The 18039-nt window shown below is 43.8% G+C and overlaps 1 protein-coding gene across 2 annotated transcripts in view; it reads right to left on the bottom strand.

The window, feature by feature from the left end:
- LOC121289270 (BTB/POZ domain-containing protein 19-like) overlaps window positions 1-10723 on the bottom strand; it is a 177330-nt gene extending 166607 nt beyond the window's left edge. For both annotated transcript variants that reach the window (XM_041208536.1, XM_041208537.1), the window contains exons 1-2: window positions 10562-10723; window positions 1524-1749 (exon numbers count right to left, since the gene is read on the bottom strand). In XM_041208536.1, the coding sequence (XP_041064470.1) occupies window positions 1524-1749; window positions 10562-10653 (318 nt within the window). In that variant the 5' untranslated portion in view covers window positions 10654-10723. The remainder of the gene's footprint in view (window positions 1-1523; window positions 1750-10561) is intronic.
- Window positions 10724-18039: the final 7316 nt, after the last annotated feature.

Below are 18039 nucleotides of genomic sequence, written 5' to 3' on the forward strand. Positions count from 1 at the left end.
TCCCACAGGATGTGGGTGTCATTGCTGAGGCCAGCGTTTATTGCCCATCGCTAACTGGCCTTGAGAAGGCGGTGGTGAGTCGCCTTCTTGAACCACTGCAGTCCATGTGGTATGGATGTACCAACAGTGCTGTTAGGAAGGGAGTTTCAGGATTTTGACTAGCGACAGTAAAGGAATGGCAATATAGTTTCAAGACAGGGCAGTGTGTGGCTTGGAGGGGAACTTGCAGGTGACTGGGTTCCCTTACATCAGATTGCAGAAAAACCTACGCAGTTCCAACCAATTCAACTTCAATGCTTCCCAAATTTCAGTCAGTTGATGTTGAGCTATCTACTTGACATATGAAATAAATCTTATGTCTGCACAAACCTCTTGTCAAGAGGAGGGTGTATTTACAGCATAACAAGTTTACAAAGGAAGATTTTATTACATATGTGAACAGGAATTTATAAGGGAAATATAACGATAAGGACAGGTGGTTTATCTTTATAATAAAGCCTGAATTATCCCCCACCCCCGACTCCAAACCCACTTCCCCAGCAGATTACACTTGATTTTCCCTCTCCACGTGCAACATTATGGGTGATTGATGAGTATTGAAGAAAGTCTGTGTGCACTTGTAGCATATTTTTAGCTTGAAACCAAGAATATTAAAACTAAAAGCTAAAAATAGTGATGTGTTTCTATGGTGGTTGGATTTTACTGGGGATAATTGGGAAAATGTTAGGGCAACTGGATGCTCTCCCTTAATCATGAATACATAACACAGGCCAAAAGGTTCCACTGTTGCAAACAACTGCCAAAAGCAAAACCATTTTCAGCAGCTGTTTTTGATTCGTCTACAGCACAAAACTAACCAGAGCAAAAGATATTTAATGGGCTGACTTTAACTTGCCGAAGTCGGCATTAACAGAACGATAACGGCCTCACATTGGGGTCATTAGGCTTACCATCCTGTTAATACCAATGTTGCCATTGCCACCATAACAGAGGCCTACTGCTAGAATGCCAAGCCATCTATTTGTTTGAGGCAATAAGCCCCTTTAAATATGAAAATCAGGGTCCCAAAACAAGCATAGGGCTTTGACTGTCATTTAAAGACAGACCAGAGCAAACTCGATGCACACTATGACCTATTTTACTGGTGGTACAGCAAGGAGGCCCCAAAAGGGTAACTTTTAAATTATTCTCTTGAAGCCAGGGGTTAGGGCCCCTTAAAGATAATCTGGGCAGTTCCTACTCGAGCTCCCACTGTTCTCCCCAAACTCCCCACTGCGCTTAAGGCCACCTTTTACCCCTCCCCCCTCCAAAACTGTGACTGCCCTCCTCTGCTAAGATTTAGTTTGCCATCTAGCCCAAAATTAATTAACTGCATCCATTGCCCATTTGCTTTCTGAAGTGCATTGATTCTAATGTAATGAGGCCTGGGCTATGCTATGCAAGGCGGAGATGGCTGGTTCATTCAGCCAGTCAACTGCCCAAGTTAAAACCTATCCATCTAGCTTATAAAGTCATGTACTCACTATTTTGCTGCTCAGCATCACGCAGTTTGTGTAGAGAAACTCAACCACAGCCAGAAAGACAGCTGGCTGCACATCTGAGAGAACAAATGGAATTTCGGCTTCTTTTGCATCGCTTGACAAATGTTGCTTGGTGAACATGGCATTAAATGCCTCACAGCGATAAGCTAAGATGCAGCGGTGGGCATATACCACTTTCCTCTCCTCTCCAACAATGAATTTTACATCACTGGTTAAGAAAAAGCACACACACAATTAAACAAATTATTGACAACACAAAAATTAAAACTTTTTAAATGCTTACCCTGCAAAACAAATAGAAAATCCATATAATTGGGATAATACCATGACTGCCTCTTTAAAAGTATCAATCGCTACACAGATAGAGTGCCACAAAAGACTGCTGGATCATGGTTACTATGCTTTAAATTGCTAAGTTTATGTGCTTGCAATTTCAGCTACTGATACTTATGAGCAGGCTGTGGCATAGTGGTAATGTCACTGGACTAATGCTCTGGGAACATGGCTTCAAATCCCAGCTGGTGGAATTTATATTCAATTGATAAATATGGAATTGAAAGCTAGTCTCAGTAACGGTGTTACGACTGGTACCCGGACTAGGTCTCCCCAACGTTAACTTCACGAATGGGACCTCAATTTTGTTATGCTCCCAGGAGAAGGAAAGAGCTGGCTCTTCTTCTTTATTCCACATCACCCCTGCCCCCCACCACCCCCCTCCTCCCCCAACCGCCGGTTGGTCGCAACAAAGTTAATTTAAAAGGTATCGCTTCCCCACCTTGGATACCTTCTCCCAGTCCAAATGTAGTAATGTTTTAGAAGCAGCCAATTTAACCAGGCTTTCCTGAGTCAAAGAAAGAGTAAGTTTATTAGTTACTAAAAACCCCCCAAAAGTAATAAAAACACAACACACATACACACAGATCAGAAATGAGAAGCTGAGTCCAAATAAAAGTTATAAAAAAGATATACAAATCAGTCTTTGGCTTGTCTGTGAAGCGTAGAAGGCGAAACATCGTAGCCGTTAAGGTGGGTGATTCCGGTACAGCTGACTTTGGCAATTTAGCAGTTGGTTTGGAAACATTTGGTTCTGCAGGTTGGCTGAAGAAGCTGTCCTATTTCCTTTTTGATTGTGGCTTTGCTGACTTGCCTCCAGCAACAAAGAGAGGGAGAGAAACTTTGCCTGCAAGCTGCAGAGGTGCCTAGTTGATCTTCTTCTGCTGTCACTCTCACAACACACCAGCACACACAGATCAGATTTGCAGCTAGCTTTTTAACCCATTTCCTTGTGTACTCCTGAAAGGGAAAAAGCAAACATGTCTTTCACCCAGAGTCCGTTTTCTTTCAACTCAGACCATTTCCGCATTCTGAGATATAACTCAACAGGAGATGGTTTTGGATGTCTGCTGAGATGTGGCAATCAGTCTCCATTGTCTTCGCAACCACAGGAGATTAAAGTTCAGTCTTTTGCATTTCATCTCTTCCTTTCAAGTGTCTCTGTCTGAAGTAGGCCTTGACACCTTTTTAAGTGCGGCATTCCACGTCCTCTCGGGACTAACCAGTCAAGTATAATCCACATTGGAATTTTCGAGAAAGCCATCTTCTGTTCAATGTCTTTGCTTGTATTTCTTTTAAAAAAAATGTCTTCCTTAAAAAGTTTGATATGCCCATAAGTAATTTGGGGAGGTAATCCACTTTCATGACAATGGTGACCATGAAATTATCATTGATTGTCGTAAAAAGCCATCTGGTTCACTAATATCCTTTAGGGAAGGCAGGATCAGCCACCCTTACTTGGATTATTAGCACTTTTATTAGTCTTAGTGAAATGAGTTTTTTTGAAGTGGAAAATTATGACTGAATGGCTTTTTTTTAAGAAGCTTTTTTAATACATACTATTATCACTATAGGGTGCATTGGCTCTATACAGTGGTAAATTGGCACGCAAGTGTCATAGCTTGGCATAAGGAGCCATGGGGGTGGATAGAGGGGCATAGCTCAGCAGGGGTAGGGAAATTTACCAGCTCAGTGTGCCCACCTTGGGAGAAAGTGCCTGCAAAGATGGGATTTTGATTGCGGGGGGGGTGGGTGCAGGCTGCAGTCGGATCAGCGGATCCTGGAAAGAGTTCAGAGACAGCCACAGGGGCTGCCGGGTGCCAGGGGTATGAAAGACCTTGGTGGTGGTGGGTGGAGGGGCATGAGGTGGCATGGATGGGGCATGGGGACTGTGTGGGGGACTGAGGGGTGCGAGTGGTGAGCACTACAGGGCCTTACTGTTTTTATTATAGCTGGGGCGAAGTCCCACCTCTGCACCCGGGAGCCCCTGTGGCTGCCTCTGAACTCTTTCCAGGATCCGCTGATCCGAATGCAGCCTACACCCACCCCCCTGTAATGAAAATCCCATCTTTGCAGGCACTTTCTCCCAAGGTGGGCGCACTGAGCTGATAAATTTCCCTACCCCTGCTACCCGCCCCGAAGATGAAAATCCAGTCCACAGTCTTCAGGAATGGATTTCTTTTCCCCTCCCTAACTTAAAGGCACTGAGCTAAATACTGAACTATATCATCACTCTGGCTGACAGTTAACCAAGAACAACTTTAAAAAGCTAAAATCTTACAATGCACCAGCTGCCTTGCCATGTAGGTCAGCTGTTGCCCTACCTCTCTAGCCAGCTATTGTCATGTGTTGCCTTGGCTCAATTAAAATGTGACATTTCAACATGCATTTCAGCTTCCAACAAGTGTTCCACTCATCTGACAGTTGGCAGTTTTCTTAGTGGTGAAGACTGGAATGGAACAAGTAACATTCCCCTTCACAAAAATGCAAGTGACAACATAGGCAGCCTAAAATATCTTTAAACAAGTTTGTGGCCACCTCTCCATATGTCTCCTTCTTTGGCTCAGTGTTAATTTTTGTCTGATTATGGGAAATTGTAACATGCTTTGGGACATTTTACTACACTAAAGGTGCTACGTAAATGCAAGCTGTTGCTCCAAGGGCTCATTTGAAGTGTCTTATTAGGAGTTGTATTGTATCATTTTCAGATATGGAAAAGGTTTGAAGGTGTAGACATGTGGAATTAATGCCACGTAACTTTTAACTGTAATTCCAGTTAGGGTTGATTCCAAGATTCTTCTGGCAACTGATAATCTGAGGTTGAGCTATATGAAACTGAGATCACTGAAAAGAAAGACAAACTCCTTGCAGAATGTAGCAAGGTATGCCAGCAACATATCAGCTGTCAGGAAGAGAAACCAAAAATGTTGCAACAGTACTTTGCTTATGATGTTGAAGAACTCAACAGGCATAATTATTGGGTATTCAGATGTCAAGCAAATAAAATTCTGAATCAATTTTGGTCGACATGGTCATTATAAATATCCACTCACACAGTTGCCACAGTCCTGCTTCTTAAATTATCTGCCCAGCTCTGACCACGTTGCCTCTCGCCCCCTACTTACAAGAATCTCCCCAAACCCCACCTCTTCAATCAGTTTCCATTCCCCTCATCTTTCCCATGTCCACCAAATCACTTTCCTTCTTACTATAAAGTGCATCCAAACATCTTGTTGCAAAGGTAGAACTTCATGTAAACACAAGTTGTTGTTGATGATGATAGTATCACACTAAAATGATTAGTTACATCACTGGAAATTTATTGACAAACAATTTGCAGTGACTGCCAGGAAGTAATAGGGTCAGAAAATAATTGCCAAATGAGTAAAGATGATACAGTCATCGAGGCTTTTCCTTCTAGAAGAAGGATACTCCTGTGAAGAATGTTCAATAATTTATTCAATTTCATGTTGGTAGCTAATAATCTCAAGTTATCAAAAAGAAATTCCTCCGCCCCACTCATTCTTCACTGTTAGGAATCAAACTCTATGCTATCATTACGATCTGCACCATTCAATTCCTATTTGATGGATTACACTGATGTCTTTTCCACGCTTCCCAGATTGAAACCAACATATTTGTAGAGTATCTGATCATCTATATTTATACCTAACCCTGTGTCCTTCTGCCCCATTTTAACCAGGAGCTGCTCCAGCTACCTCTTAAGAGGTTATTAATTAACATAAAACTGCTTTTGATCAGAAATTATTTCAGATGTATCCGTGGAAATTTTCATTTCCAAGTCTCACTTGATGCTTGCCAAATGTTGTGCCTCTGTCATTTAATTCTGGGCTATTATTAGACAGTAATATATTCAAAAGATACCATGAGCCAGGAAAGCAGAGTATATCATCTTTCAGTAACGGCCTCCATAACCGCGAGATGATTCTATTACTATATTTAAACAGGAAAGATTTGGGATAAAAATAAAAAACTTACAGGGCTGCATCCTAGTTCACATTTTGCAGCATCAGCATGACACACCATCAAAGTTAGCACCCACAGTGAGTTGCCAATCTCTACCATGTCACTTCCTGAAATTGTCATTGGAGGGTCAATTTGTCAGACTTAAACAGAACATTTTTTTTTAAATTCATTCATGGGTTATAGACATCATTAGCTAGCCCAGCATTTATTGCCCGTCCCCAATTGCTCTTGAAAAGGTGGTGCTGAGCCGCCTTCTTGAACTGCTGCAGTTCTTCTTTCGTATGGCTGGGTTTAGGGCAACAACTATAATTTTACAACAAGGCGGTCAAGCCAGGATACTACATCAGGAATGGAGGTGTGTAACACTGTAATATGGCCTTTGTATTCATGAGTCGGCATTGAGTTGTTATGTGTTCCATGGTCTGTTGTGGGTGACCACAGTCGCCCACAGGAGAGTTTTAATTTTCCATTTGTGCATCAGGTATCTGCATCTGCCATAGTTTGTACGGACACAAAAACAAAAATTGCTGGCAAAACTCAGCAGGTCTGACAGCATTTCTGGAGAGAAAGACAAAGTTAACGTTTCAAGTCCATATGACTCATACAGAATCGAAATGTTAACTCTGCCTCTCTCTCCAAAGATGCTGTAAGACCCGCTGAGTTTTTCCAGCATATTTTGTTTTTGTTTCAGATATCCAGCATCTGCAGTATTTTGCTTTTATCTATGGTTTGTACGGATGATGTTTAGGATGCCCACAAGCTTCAAGTAGTCGAAACAGGGATCTTCTGTGTCAGGTCTTTCACGAGGCATTTGTGCATGTCTTTTTCTGAGGACCAGTCATTTTTCCAATCTTCTTCAGGGATTAAATCGCAATGCCTGAGGTTGTGTGCATGGGTCCTAAAGGGCTTACATGACTTCAAGCAGAGGTGAGGGACTTTGGTGTGTCCTGGTGGATGGGGAAGCATTTGTTTTCCTCAATCCACTGAGCTTCACGGAGGGTCGCTGCATTGTGGCAGATTGGTGGGGGTGGGGGGCAGTGGCGACGTTGTGTGTGCCAGCACAGGTAGCCGGGATGTTGCTGTGGACTCAAGGGTTCCAGTGATGCATCTCACTGCAGTGTTCAGTTGTACATCAGCCACACTCGACTAACCAAATGTTAGTGGCTTACTCTGGTCCATACCAGTGCACGGTACTCAGCTATGAAGTACACGAGAGCCATCACTGAAGTCTGTAGTACTGGCACAGAGGCTCCCCAAATGGTGTTTGCCAGTTTCTGGGTCAAGTTCACTCTTGACTTCATCTTGGTAGCTACCTTCTTCAGGTGGTCATGGAAGGATAACGTGCAGTCCAGCTTCATTCCGAGGTAAATTGGGCTGGGGTTATGTTGTACCAGGCTGTCGTAAAAGGTCACATTCAGGATGTGTTTAGCATTCTTCTTATCAAGATGAAATACAGTGACTGCTGTTTTGTAGGGGTTTGGTTTGAGTCTGGAAATACTTAGACATGATGTTGAAGTCCCTGTTCAAAGTGGACTCATGTTGTTGAAAGTGGCTGGTTGCATTGCCAGGTCAAGGTTGTCCGCATATGCAAATTTGCACGGCTTTGTTGGCAGCATGTTGCTCATGTAGACATTGAAAAGCATCGGTGCCAGTACTGATCTTTGTGGCAGTCTACTGTTGAGGGATCAGGGTGAGCTGAACTTGTCGCCAAGTTAGACATGTAGTCGTCTATTGCTCAGCATCGCCAAAAGCAGGCAAAGTGTATTGGGGCAGGGGGTGATCCTTGCATCAGGCCTTTAATCCAGACCATGAGGGCTGCACCAGTCTTGAGTTCATGTGTGTAGATACAGCCAGAGTGCTGTTAGGGAGTTCCAGGATTTTAGCTCAGTGACAGTGAAAGAAAGGTGATATATTTCCAAGTTTTGGATGGTGTGTGGGGAACTTGCAGGTGGTGGTGTTCTCATGCATCTGCTGCCCTCATCCTTATAGGGTTAGGAGCCTTGGTGAGTTGTTGCAGTACATCTTGTAGATGGTACACTGCTGGCACTGTGCATCAGTGGTGCAGGGAGTGAATATTGAAGATGGTGGATGGGGTGCCAATCAAGCTGGCTGCTTTGTCCTGGATGGTGCTGAACTTCTTGAGTGTTGTTGGAGCTGCACTCATCCAAGCAAGTGGATATCGCACTCCTGACTTGTGCCTTGTAGAGGATAGGCTTTGGGAGTCAGGAGGTGACTTACTCTCTGCAGCATTCCCAGCATCTGATCTGCTCTTGTAGACACAGTATTTATATAGTTGGTCCAGTTCAGTTTCTGGTCAATGATAACCCCAGGATGACAGCACTCAATTACAAGACAGCATTTCTCTCCATTACAAAAGATTTTGGAATACCCTGTGATCACAAAAGTTGGTTTATAAATGTAATTTCTTTCATGTTTCCAGAACTGGAAGATTCCTGGAGGAAACATGCTTTCAACCACTCTGTATGCAGGAAGATTTCAGGAAGAACAAAAAAGACAACGGTCGGGATTTCCAGCCCCATCACATGCAGGACCCGCTGCGGGCAAGGTGGCGCCCCAGACAGAAGTCCATTGACTTGCAGCGGGACCAGAAGATCCCAGCGGCGGGCGGGTGCGAAAAATCCCGCCCAACATTTTTAGAAAAATAAAGATAATTGTAAGTATTCCTAGCTGTATCTTTATTAAGAGTTATATTGCATTCATATTTTGCTCGTGACCTATATTTTTGGAAAACCTAAAGGTGTTATAATCTTGTAATATACTGCATGTATTACAGTGTGCACTGTGCCTTATTTTACAATAATCAGCTGTTGTTACCTTCAGTCCTGCAGTGATTACATCACAAGTCATTAATCATTCGATGTGGCTTCATCATTCATCAGTAACTTCGACATGACAGCTATTATCTTATTTTTAAAAAAATTAGGGCATGAGATTTGTCGAGGTAGTAATTCATTATTGCTCCAATCTGTTCAGAGAACTTCCTCTGGGATTTTTTTAATGCAAAACTGCACTAATCAAGCTGTCGAAGGGTCATGAGGACTCGAAACGTCAACTCTTTTCTTCTCCACCGATGCTGCCGGACCTGCTGAGTTTTTCCAGGTAATTCTGTTTTTGTTTTGGATTTCCAGCATCCGCAGTTTTTTTGTTTTTATCTCTGTGTTTAATTGACTGCCACTGCTCTTCAAGAAATGCCTACCTCCTTGAAGAAGTTCTGTTCCTCTCTGCGACAAGATTTCCGTATCTCTCTATTGCCTTGTTCACCTTCATTGCTTTCCAATTGTAGAAATTAACAGGATGTGAAAAACACATCACTAACCAATTTATAGAAGCTGCATTTCAGAGCTTATTTCACATAACATTTAGAGACTATTGAAGTTTGGGTCTTCTGGTTTATTACATCATCTGAACCTGAACTCCCTTTGGTTTTCATTTTAGACCGTTTCCAGACTCAAAGACCAAATAGTAGCAGCTGTTGTGGTGTGTGACTGCAAAACATTGGAGTTGAATTTGGGGGTAAAAAATCCTGGGGGCCACTGAGCAGAAACTGAACTGGACTAGCCATAAAAATACTGTGGCTACAAGAGCAGGTCAGAGGCTAGGAATCCTGCAGCGAGTAACGCACCTCCTAACTTCCCAAAGCTGGTCCACCATCTACAAGTCAGAAGTGTGATGGAATACACCTGCCTGGATGAATGAAGCTCCAATAACACTCAAGAAGCTTGACACCATCCAGGACAAAGCAGCCTGCTTGATTGACACCACACCCACAAACATTCACTCCCTCCACCACCAACGCACAGTAGCAGCATTGTGTACTATCTAGAAGCTGCACTACAGGAACTCACCAAGGCTCCTTAGAAAGCACCTCCCAAACTCACAGTCAATAGCATCTGGAAGGACAAGGGCGGCAGACGCATGGGAACACCACCACCTGGAATTTCCCCTCTTAGCCACTCATCATGCTGACCTGGAAATATATTGGCATTCCTTCACAATCACTGGGTCAAAATCCTAGAACTCCATCCCTAACAGCACTGTAGGTGTACCTACACCACATGGACTGTAGCGGTTCAAGAAGGCAGCTCACCACCACCTTCTCAAGGGCAACTAGGGATGGGCAATAAATGCTGGCCCAGCCAGCGAAGTGCACATCCCGTGAATGAATAAAATAAAGAAGTTTGTTATAAGAACTAAACTCCAGTGCAGAAAAATCATCTGAATATCAAGGCAGCACCTTGCTTATTCAAAAAGTACATGTAACAAACTTAGAAGTAAGAAAGAACCTGCATTTATAGTGTCTTTCACAACCCCAGGCTGTCCCAACACACTTCACAACCAATGAAGTAATTTTTAAGTGTGGTCACTGTTGTGATGTTGTAAATAGGCTTTTGTTTGAAGATTATCCTTTAAAAATTGAAAACAGTTTAAAATGTGCCTGAAGTTGCATTAAATTATTACAGAAAAAAATTTTCCCCTAACCGATTTTTACTGAGATGCAGCTTTTCATGGTAATTTTTTTTATCATATATATATATATATATATATATAAATAATTTTTAAAAATCCCCGAGGCTTATCCATAAACTATTATTAACAGGTGTGGAAACTCTGGAGTCAGTGTGAGGCCTACCACCTCCTTCCAATCCCCGAGCTTTCCTGCTTTCCGCGGCCACCCTCACCTCCACTCCGGGGCGTTGATCATTTTCCTCATGTCGGCGGCGAAGGATCCGAGGTTTCCCCGCAGATAAGCGGGTTGGAAAGGGTCGGCCATGTCCCCGGGCCGGGGGGTGGGTAGAGGAGGAGGAGGCTGTAGTCCGGGGTGTCCAGGCAGGGAGAGGAGGGAGAAGATTGGGGGTGGGGGGGGGGGGGGCGGAATGGGCTAACAGGAGGAATAAAGTTAAAGAAAACCAGAGAAGGAGCATGAAGACTGTGAAAGGGAGGGTGAGGTGGAGTGGGGTGGTGGTGTGGTGAGAAGAGAGCAAGAAATGCATTCACTTGAGGAAAAGCCAAATGAAGACACACACTGTAGAAAACAAGGATCAAATCTTTTGTCATTAATACGCCTTTTTACATTGCAAATGTTTACTTTCTTGCTTTTTTTAAAAAATTATTGCTGCATTTGCCTTGACCGATGAAGAGCCCATGATCAGGAAGGTGATTTTCCCAGGCGGACACAAAGAGATGCTGAAGCCTCCAAAGTGCCCAGTGGTGGGATACTTACTTGTATTACGTGTATGTGCTCCACCTGTTCCCCACCTCCCCCTCCTTTTATGACAGCACCAATGTCAGTAGGGGAACATTTAAGGAATAGTGATCACAGTATTACAAGATAAAAGCAAAATACTGCGGATGCTGGAAATCTGAAACAAAAACAGAAAATGCTGGTGGTGGAGGGGGGAAAAAAAGGATAGAAAATGGGATTTAAAAAAAAAGGTGGTGGATGGTAATCGTTCGGGCCTCTGTTCAAGGGAAAAGTGGAGAGCCCTCAGACCATCCTGCTGGGGGATGGAGGTGGAGCTGGACTGGATGTCCAATCCACACCACCCTGCTCTCATGCCCACTTGACCATCCTTGGCCTGCTGCAATGCTCCAGTGAAACCCAACGCAAACTGGAGGAACAGCACCTCATCTTCGGATTAGGCACCTTACAGTCTTCTGGACTTAACATTGAGTTCAACAACTTCAGACCATGAACTCTCTCCTCCATCCTCACCCTTTTTTTTAGTCCCCATTTTTCTATACTCATTTTAATTTTTTATCCACTTAATTTTATTTTTATTCATTTATCCTTGGTTTTATCCCATTTTCTATCCTTTTTTTCACCCACCACCGCCCCCTTCCCCACCCCGTCCCCTATGGGGCCATCTCTCACTTATTCCATGTTGCTCTTTCACACAATGCTACCTTTGTTCTGCTATAATCACATTCTGCTTTCTTACCTTTATGCCGCTATTAGCACCTTTTTTTAGCACTTCCAGTAACACTCCCTTTGTCCTTTAGTTCATGACGTCTTTGTCAATCCCTCTTTTGTCCCCACGTTTCGCTGGTCTTCTATCCAGGTCCACTTGCCCCATCGCCCGTAAACAGTATAAATTTCATCACATTTCTACTCTTTAGCTCTGAAGAAGGGTCATACGGACTCGAAACATTAACTCTGTTTTCCTGTCTCCACAGATGCTGTCAGACCTGCCGAGATTTTCCAGCATTTTCTGTTTTTGTTTCAGATTTCCAGCATCTGAAGTATTTTGCTTTTATCAGGTTCAGGTATTATAAGCCTCATGGCATATAAGCAACAGAGGAGAAAAAGAAGGGTGCAGAGGAGACGTCTGGCTCAGCAAAGGGAGGAGCATTTCCCTCAAGCTGAAGGATTAGAGGGGCTGCTGCACTGCAAGCTGAAGATCCACAGAGAGCTGTTGCTTGTAGGCACATCACTAGGCCCAGGGTCTATAAATGGTGTTTGTCATTTCTGCAGATGACTGTGCATGTTTAGGGAACTGGTTGGTTGCATATGCCACCTGCTACAGGATTTGGTGCCAAGATGACATGGAGGGCATCCACTGCCAGTGGTCATGAAAGTGACCACAGCGCTAAATTTTTACATCAGTGGCTCCTTCCAGGGCTCCACAGGTGACCCGCGTGGGATCTCATAAGCCTCCATGCACAAGTGTATCCAGGAAGCCACGGATACCCTCCTCACAAGTCAAGGACCTGGCTCCTGAACCCCCTCAGCTGCTTCCCAGACGTGCATGGCAGGGGACTGCGGAACAGGGGAACTGACTCACTGCGTGGTAGTCTGATGGATGTTGTACTGCTAGATCCTCACTTCGTTGAGCACCACTGACATCACCGTCAGCACAGGAATGGTCCAGATCTTCATGGGCCAGCTGGATGACTCTATTCTCAAAGCCAAGAGGACTTTGATGTTGGGCATTCCTCCATGAGTCTGGGACCTCTCCTTATTTTCATATGCTGGCTTGTTCTGTATGAATACAGATGAAGAGAGTGTAAGCAGGATGTCTGCCAGGCAAGATGGGAAGGATGCCTGGCATGTGTGTGTGCCATGGAGGGATGAGGACACAATCCACATGGCAGATGAAGGTGTGTATAAGGGAGTGAATGGTAATGTCCCTTGAACTGGCAGTGAGTGAGATCCCTGTGAATGTGTGAGTTCGGTTTGTGAATGTGTGAGTTGAGAATGAAGAGAAGAGTGACTTAAAAATTCTAGTAGATTTGTCAAGCATGATTTCCCTTTCGTAAATCCATGCTGACTCTGCCCGATTCTGCCATTGTTTTCCAAGTGCTCAGCTATTAAATATTTTATAATGGACTTTAGAATATTTCTCACTACCAAGTTCTGTCGAAGGGTCATGAGGACTCATGAGGACTCGAAACGTCAACTCTTTTCTTCTCCGCCGATGCTGCCAGACCTGCTGAGTTTTTCCAGGTAATTCTGTTTTTGTTTTTGTGTTGAGAAGAGTGACTTACCCTAGCAGAACAGAGGAGATCATTCATCCTCTTTCAGCACAATTGGCTGTCCTCTTTTGCAGGATGCTGGCACTGACCACTGCTGCCACCACCTCCCAGGCCAGATTGGTGACCTTGCTTTCTGGTCTTCGCCCAAAGCATGGGTAGAGGACTTCACAGCAGGCCCCCACTGCGTCCTGTAGGCATCCAAGGCAGGCATTGCTAAATGTGGGGGCAGCATGTTTCCTCCCTTTGGCAGCCATGACTTTGCAGCAGCTTTCGATCCCTTAGATAGAGCTAGCTCTGTGCAGGGGCACCCTTTAAATATGGTGTCCGGATTAGTGAAGGCCTGAGATGACGATGGGGCCGGCGAATCAGAGGTCGACCTACCAAAGATTGGTGAAGACAAATGTAGGCCCCTTACAGTCAGAAACAGGGGAATTTATAATGGGGAACAAAGAAATGGCTGACTAACTAAACACATACTTTGGTTCTGTCTTCACAAAGGAAGACACAAATAACATACCAGAAATGTTGGGGAACACAGGGTTTAGTGAGAGGGAGGAATGGAAATAAATCAGTATTAGTAGGGAAATGGTGTTGGGGAAATGATGGGATTGAAGGCCAATAAATCTCCAGGGCCTGATAATCTACATCCCAGAGTACTTAAGGAAGTGGCCGTAGTAATAGTGGATGCATTGGTGGTCATCTTCTGAGATTCTATAGACCCTGGAACAGTTCCTACAGATTGGAAGGTAGCTAATGTAACCCCACTATTTAAAAAGGGAGGTAGGGAGAAAACAGGGAATTATAGACCAGTCAGCCTGACCTTGGTAGTGAGAAATATTCTAAAGTCCATTATAAAATATTTAATAGCTGAGCACTTGGAAAACAATGGCAGAATCGGGCAGAGTCAGCATGGATTTACGAAAGGGAAATCATGCTTGACAAATCTACTAGAATTTTTCGAGGATGTAACTAGTGGAGTTGATGAGGGGGAGCCAGTGGATGTGGTTTATTTGGATTTTCAGAGGGCTTTCAACAAAGTCCCACTTAAGAGATTAGCGTGTAAAATTAAAGCGCATGGAATTGGGGATAGTGTATTGAGATGGATAGAAAACTGGTTGGCAGACAGGAAACAAAGAGTAGGAATAAACAGGTCTTTTTCTGAATGGCAGGCAGTGGCTAGTGGGGTACCGCAGAGATCAGTGCTGGGACCCCAGCTATTCACAATATATATTAATGATTTAGATGAGGGAACTAAATGTAATATCTCCAAATTTGCAGATGACACAAAGCTGGGTGGGAGCTGTGAGGAGGATGCAGATATGCTTCAGTGGTTTGGACAAGCTGAGTGAGTGGGCAAATGCATGGGAGATGCAGTAAAATGTGGATAAATGTGAGGTTATCCACTTTGGTAGCAAAAACAGGAAAGCAGATTATTATCTGAACGGCTATAAATTGAGAGAGGGGAATGTGCAACGAGACCTGGGTGTCCTTGTACACCAGTCGCTGAAGGTAAACATGCAGGTGAAGCAGGCAGTAAAGAAGGCAAATGGTATGTTTGCCTTCATAGCCAGAGGATTCGAGTACAGGAGCAGGGATGTCTTGCTGCAATTATATCAGGGCCTTGGTGAGACCACACCTGGAATATTGTGTGCAGTTTTGGTCTCCTTATATGAGGATGTTCTTGCTATAGAGGGAGTGCAGCGAAGGTTTACCAGAATGATTCCTGGGATGGCGGGACTGATATATGAGGTGAAATTGAGTTGGTTAGGATTATATTCACAGGAGTTCAGAAGAATGAGGGGGGATCTCATAGAAAGCTATAAAATTCTAACAGGATTAGACAGAGTAAATGCAAGAAGGATGTTCCCGATGGTGGGGGAGTCCAGAACCAGGGGTCACAGACTGAGGATACGGGGTAGACCATTTAGGACTGAGATGAGGAGAAATTTCTTCACCCAGAGAGTGGTGAGTCTGTGGAATTCGCTATCACAGAAAGTAGTTGAGGCCAAAATATTGTTTTCAAGAAGGAGTTAGATGTAGCTCTTGGGGCAAAAGGGATTAAAGGATAAGGGGAGAAAGTGGGAGCAGGTTATTGAGTTGGATGATCCGCCATGATCATAAAGAATGGCGGAGCAGGCTCAAAGGGCCGAATGGCCTACTCCTGCTCCTAGTTTCTATGTTACCAACAATCCAAAGTGTTTTCCATGAATGCATTATCTTAGGAACTAGGGCGTTTAAGTAAGTTATATTTGTATTTGTGGGTGTTAGGAATGTATTTGTGTGATAAGAAAGGGGGAATTTGAGTTTTTGTTTCACTTTAAAAGATGCCTGCATTTTAATGAGGTTTTACAACTCCTGAAGCAGAGTTAAAACAAACACAAGGTAGAAAAATGTGGGCTGTTGCCTAGCAACAGGAGGCCCAAACAGAGACCGGGAGAAACAGAAAGCAATTTTAGTTAGTTTGAAGACAGCTACTAGGAGAAGCTGGACACAGTAGAGGGAACTGCAGGAAGCAGGTTACAAAACCTAAAGAAAGTCTCCAAAACCAGGGAGTGGAACAGGAAAGATCCCAAGAGGATAGTCTAGTCAAAGGAAAAACAAGAAACTGGAAAAGGTCCTGTTAAGTGAAGTCAAGAGTAAGAATCACAGAATCACACAGTGCAGAAGAGGCCCTTCAGCCCATCGAGTCTGCACCGACACATAAGAAACACCTGACCTGCCGACCTAATCCCATTTACCAGCACTTGGCCCATAGCCTTGAATGTTATGATGTGCCAAGTGCTCATCCAGGTACTTTTTAAAGGATGTGAGGCAACCCGCCTCCACCACCCTCCCTGGCAGTGCATTCCAGACTGTCACCACCCTCTGGGTAAAAAAGTTTTTCCTCACATCGCCCCTAAACCTCCTGCCCCTCACCTTGAACTGGTGTCCCCTCGTGACTGACCCATCAACTAAGGGAAACAGCTGCTCCCTATCCACCCTGTCTATGCCCCTCATAATCTTGTCCACCTCGATCAGGTCGCCCCTCAGTCTTCCCTGCTCCAACTAAAACAATCCAAGTCTATCCAACCCCTCTTCATAGTTTAAATGTTTCATCCCAGGCAACATTCTGGTGAATCTCCTCTGCACCCCCTCCAGTGCAAGCAGAGGAAGGCTCCAAGCTTAAAGGGATAAAGCTGCAGGACACAAAATTAAAGTAAAATAGGCTTAAGAGAAGCCAGGAGATCCCAAGGAGACAGTCGAAGGTCTATAAATCCTTACTATGGGCATGTGAAGCAGTGGTATTCTGTTGGCATGGCTGAGCGTTTAAAAGAGAGTGAGTGAAAGACAAAGCTTGAATGCATGTGGTGATCCAGGGGGAGGAACATCAGAAGGAGAGTTTGAAACCCCGGAGGTGGAACCTCATGGTATGTCCGAGAGAAAGCGCATTTGTGAGAAGATTCCAAAGTGGGTTCTTCAAGTGGAGATTGGAAACCCTCGTGTGAATGATGGAGTTCAGTGAGACCGATTGGCTTACGGTGTGACAAATGTCTGAGGGGAGTTGATAAGAGATCCATAGTATCTGTTTGGGTTAGCATCTGTCACTTGGTTTCAGAGTGTGGTGTGCCTGACCACAGGTCATCTACTGGTTTACATGGACTGTGTATTTACTGTGAACATTAGAGTATAGGATAGCTTTTGTAACATGTGTTATCTTTACGAATCTATATTTATCTGTAAAGGTATAGTTGTGGGTGAAGGAGTATTGTAATATAGTTCATCTTTTCTTGTTTAATAAATGTTTTATTCTTTTATTAAAAGTTCAACAGCTGACTCCCGTGATTCTGTTCAATAGCCACAAAAAGTAACGTTTAGGATCTATGAAGCTGGGTTCCACCCTGGGATCTGGCTTGTCCAGTAGCGCTATCAGCTGGGATCATAACAATTATTAATGATGAGGGATGCGTCAGGAATGGGACGATACAGCACAAAAACCCACCATTGCAGCCAGCAAGTAAAACAACCTTTTACACGCCCAACTGCCGCACTTAGTGCAAATCTATGATGATTCTGCCCTAGGTCTGTGTTGAACTACCAGGTTTCCGCTGAGGTGGCAGTAACATTATATCACTTGGCCTTAATATTACTGGGCTCATTCATCATTGCTGTTCAATGACTCCTACTGGAAAGTAAAACTATGTGGAGACTGGTTGAGGATAGAATTGGACTTAATGGAGAGCCTGCCAAAACTCACTAATACGTCTGGTAATTTAGATGAATCACAATTCTCGAAGAAGTGAGTTCTTGACCTTTGGGAAGATATGAGACAGAGGTCAGGTATTTCTGATTGGCAGAAAGCAAAATTGGCAGAAAGCAAAATTAGCAGGCTAATTGCTCCACATCACATTTGACATATCTAAATGCCAGTAATAGTGCAGCATTAATGAAAAAGTACTCCTGCCCATCCTGTTGGCCAGGGAAGGTGCAATGACAACTTTAAGTAGTATGAGAAAAACTACAATTAAGAAATGTTTCAATGTTTATTTAAAAATTGACTACTTGATATAGTTATGAGGAAACAGAGCCAACTTAGTAATAAGATATTTTTGGAGTTCCTTAACTATGCCAAGGACTAATGACTCGAAAAGTGTAAGGGAGCTGATGTCAAACATGTTAGACATTGAGATAAAATTTATACCTAATA

This window comes from Carcharodon carcharias, chromosome 16 (genome assembly GCF_017639515.1).
Source record: "Carcharodon carcharias isolate sCarCar2 chromosome 16, sCarCar2.pri, whole genome shotgun sequence".
In the NCBI taxonomy this organism is placed as follows: Eukaryota; Metazoa; Chordata; class Chondrichthyes; order Lamniformes; family Lamnidae; genus Carcharodon; species Carcharodon carcharias.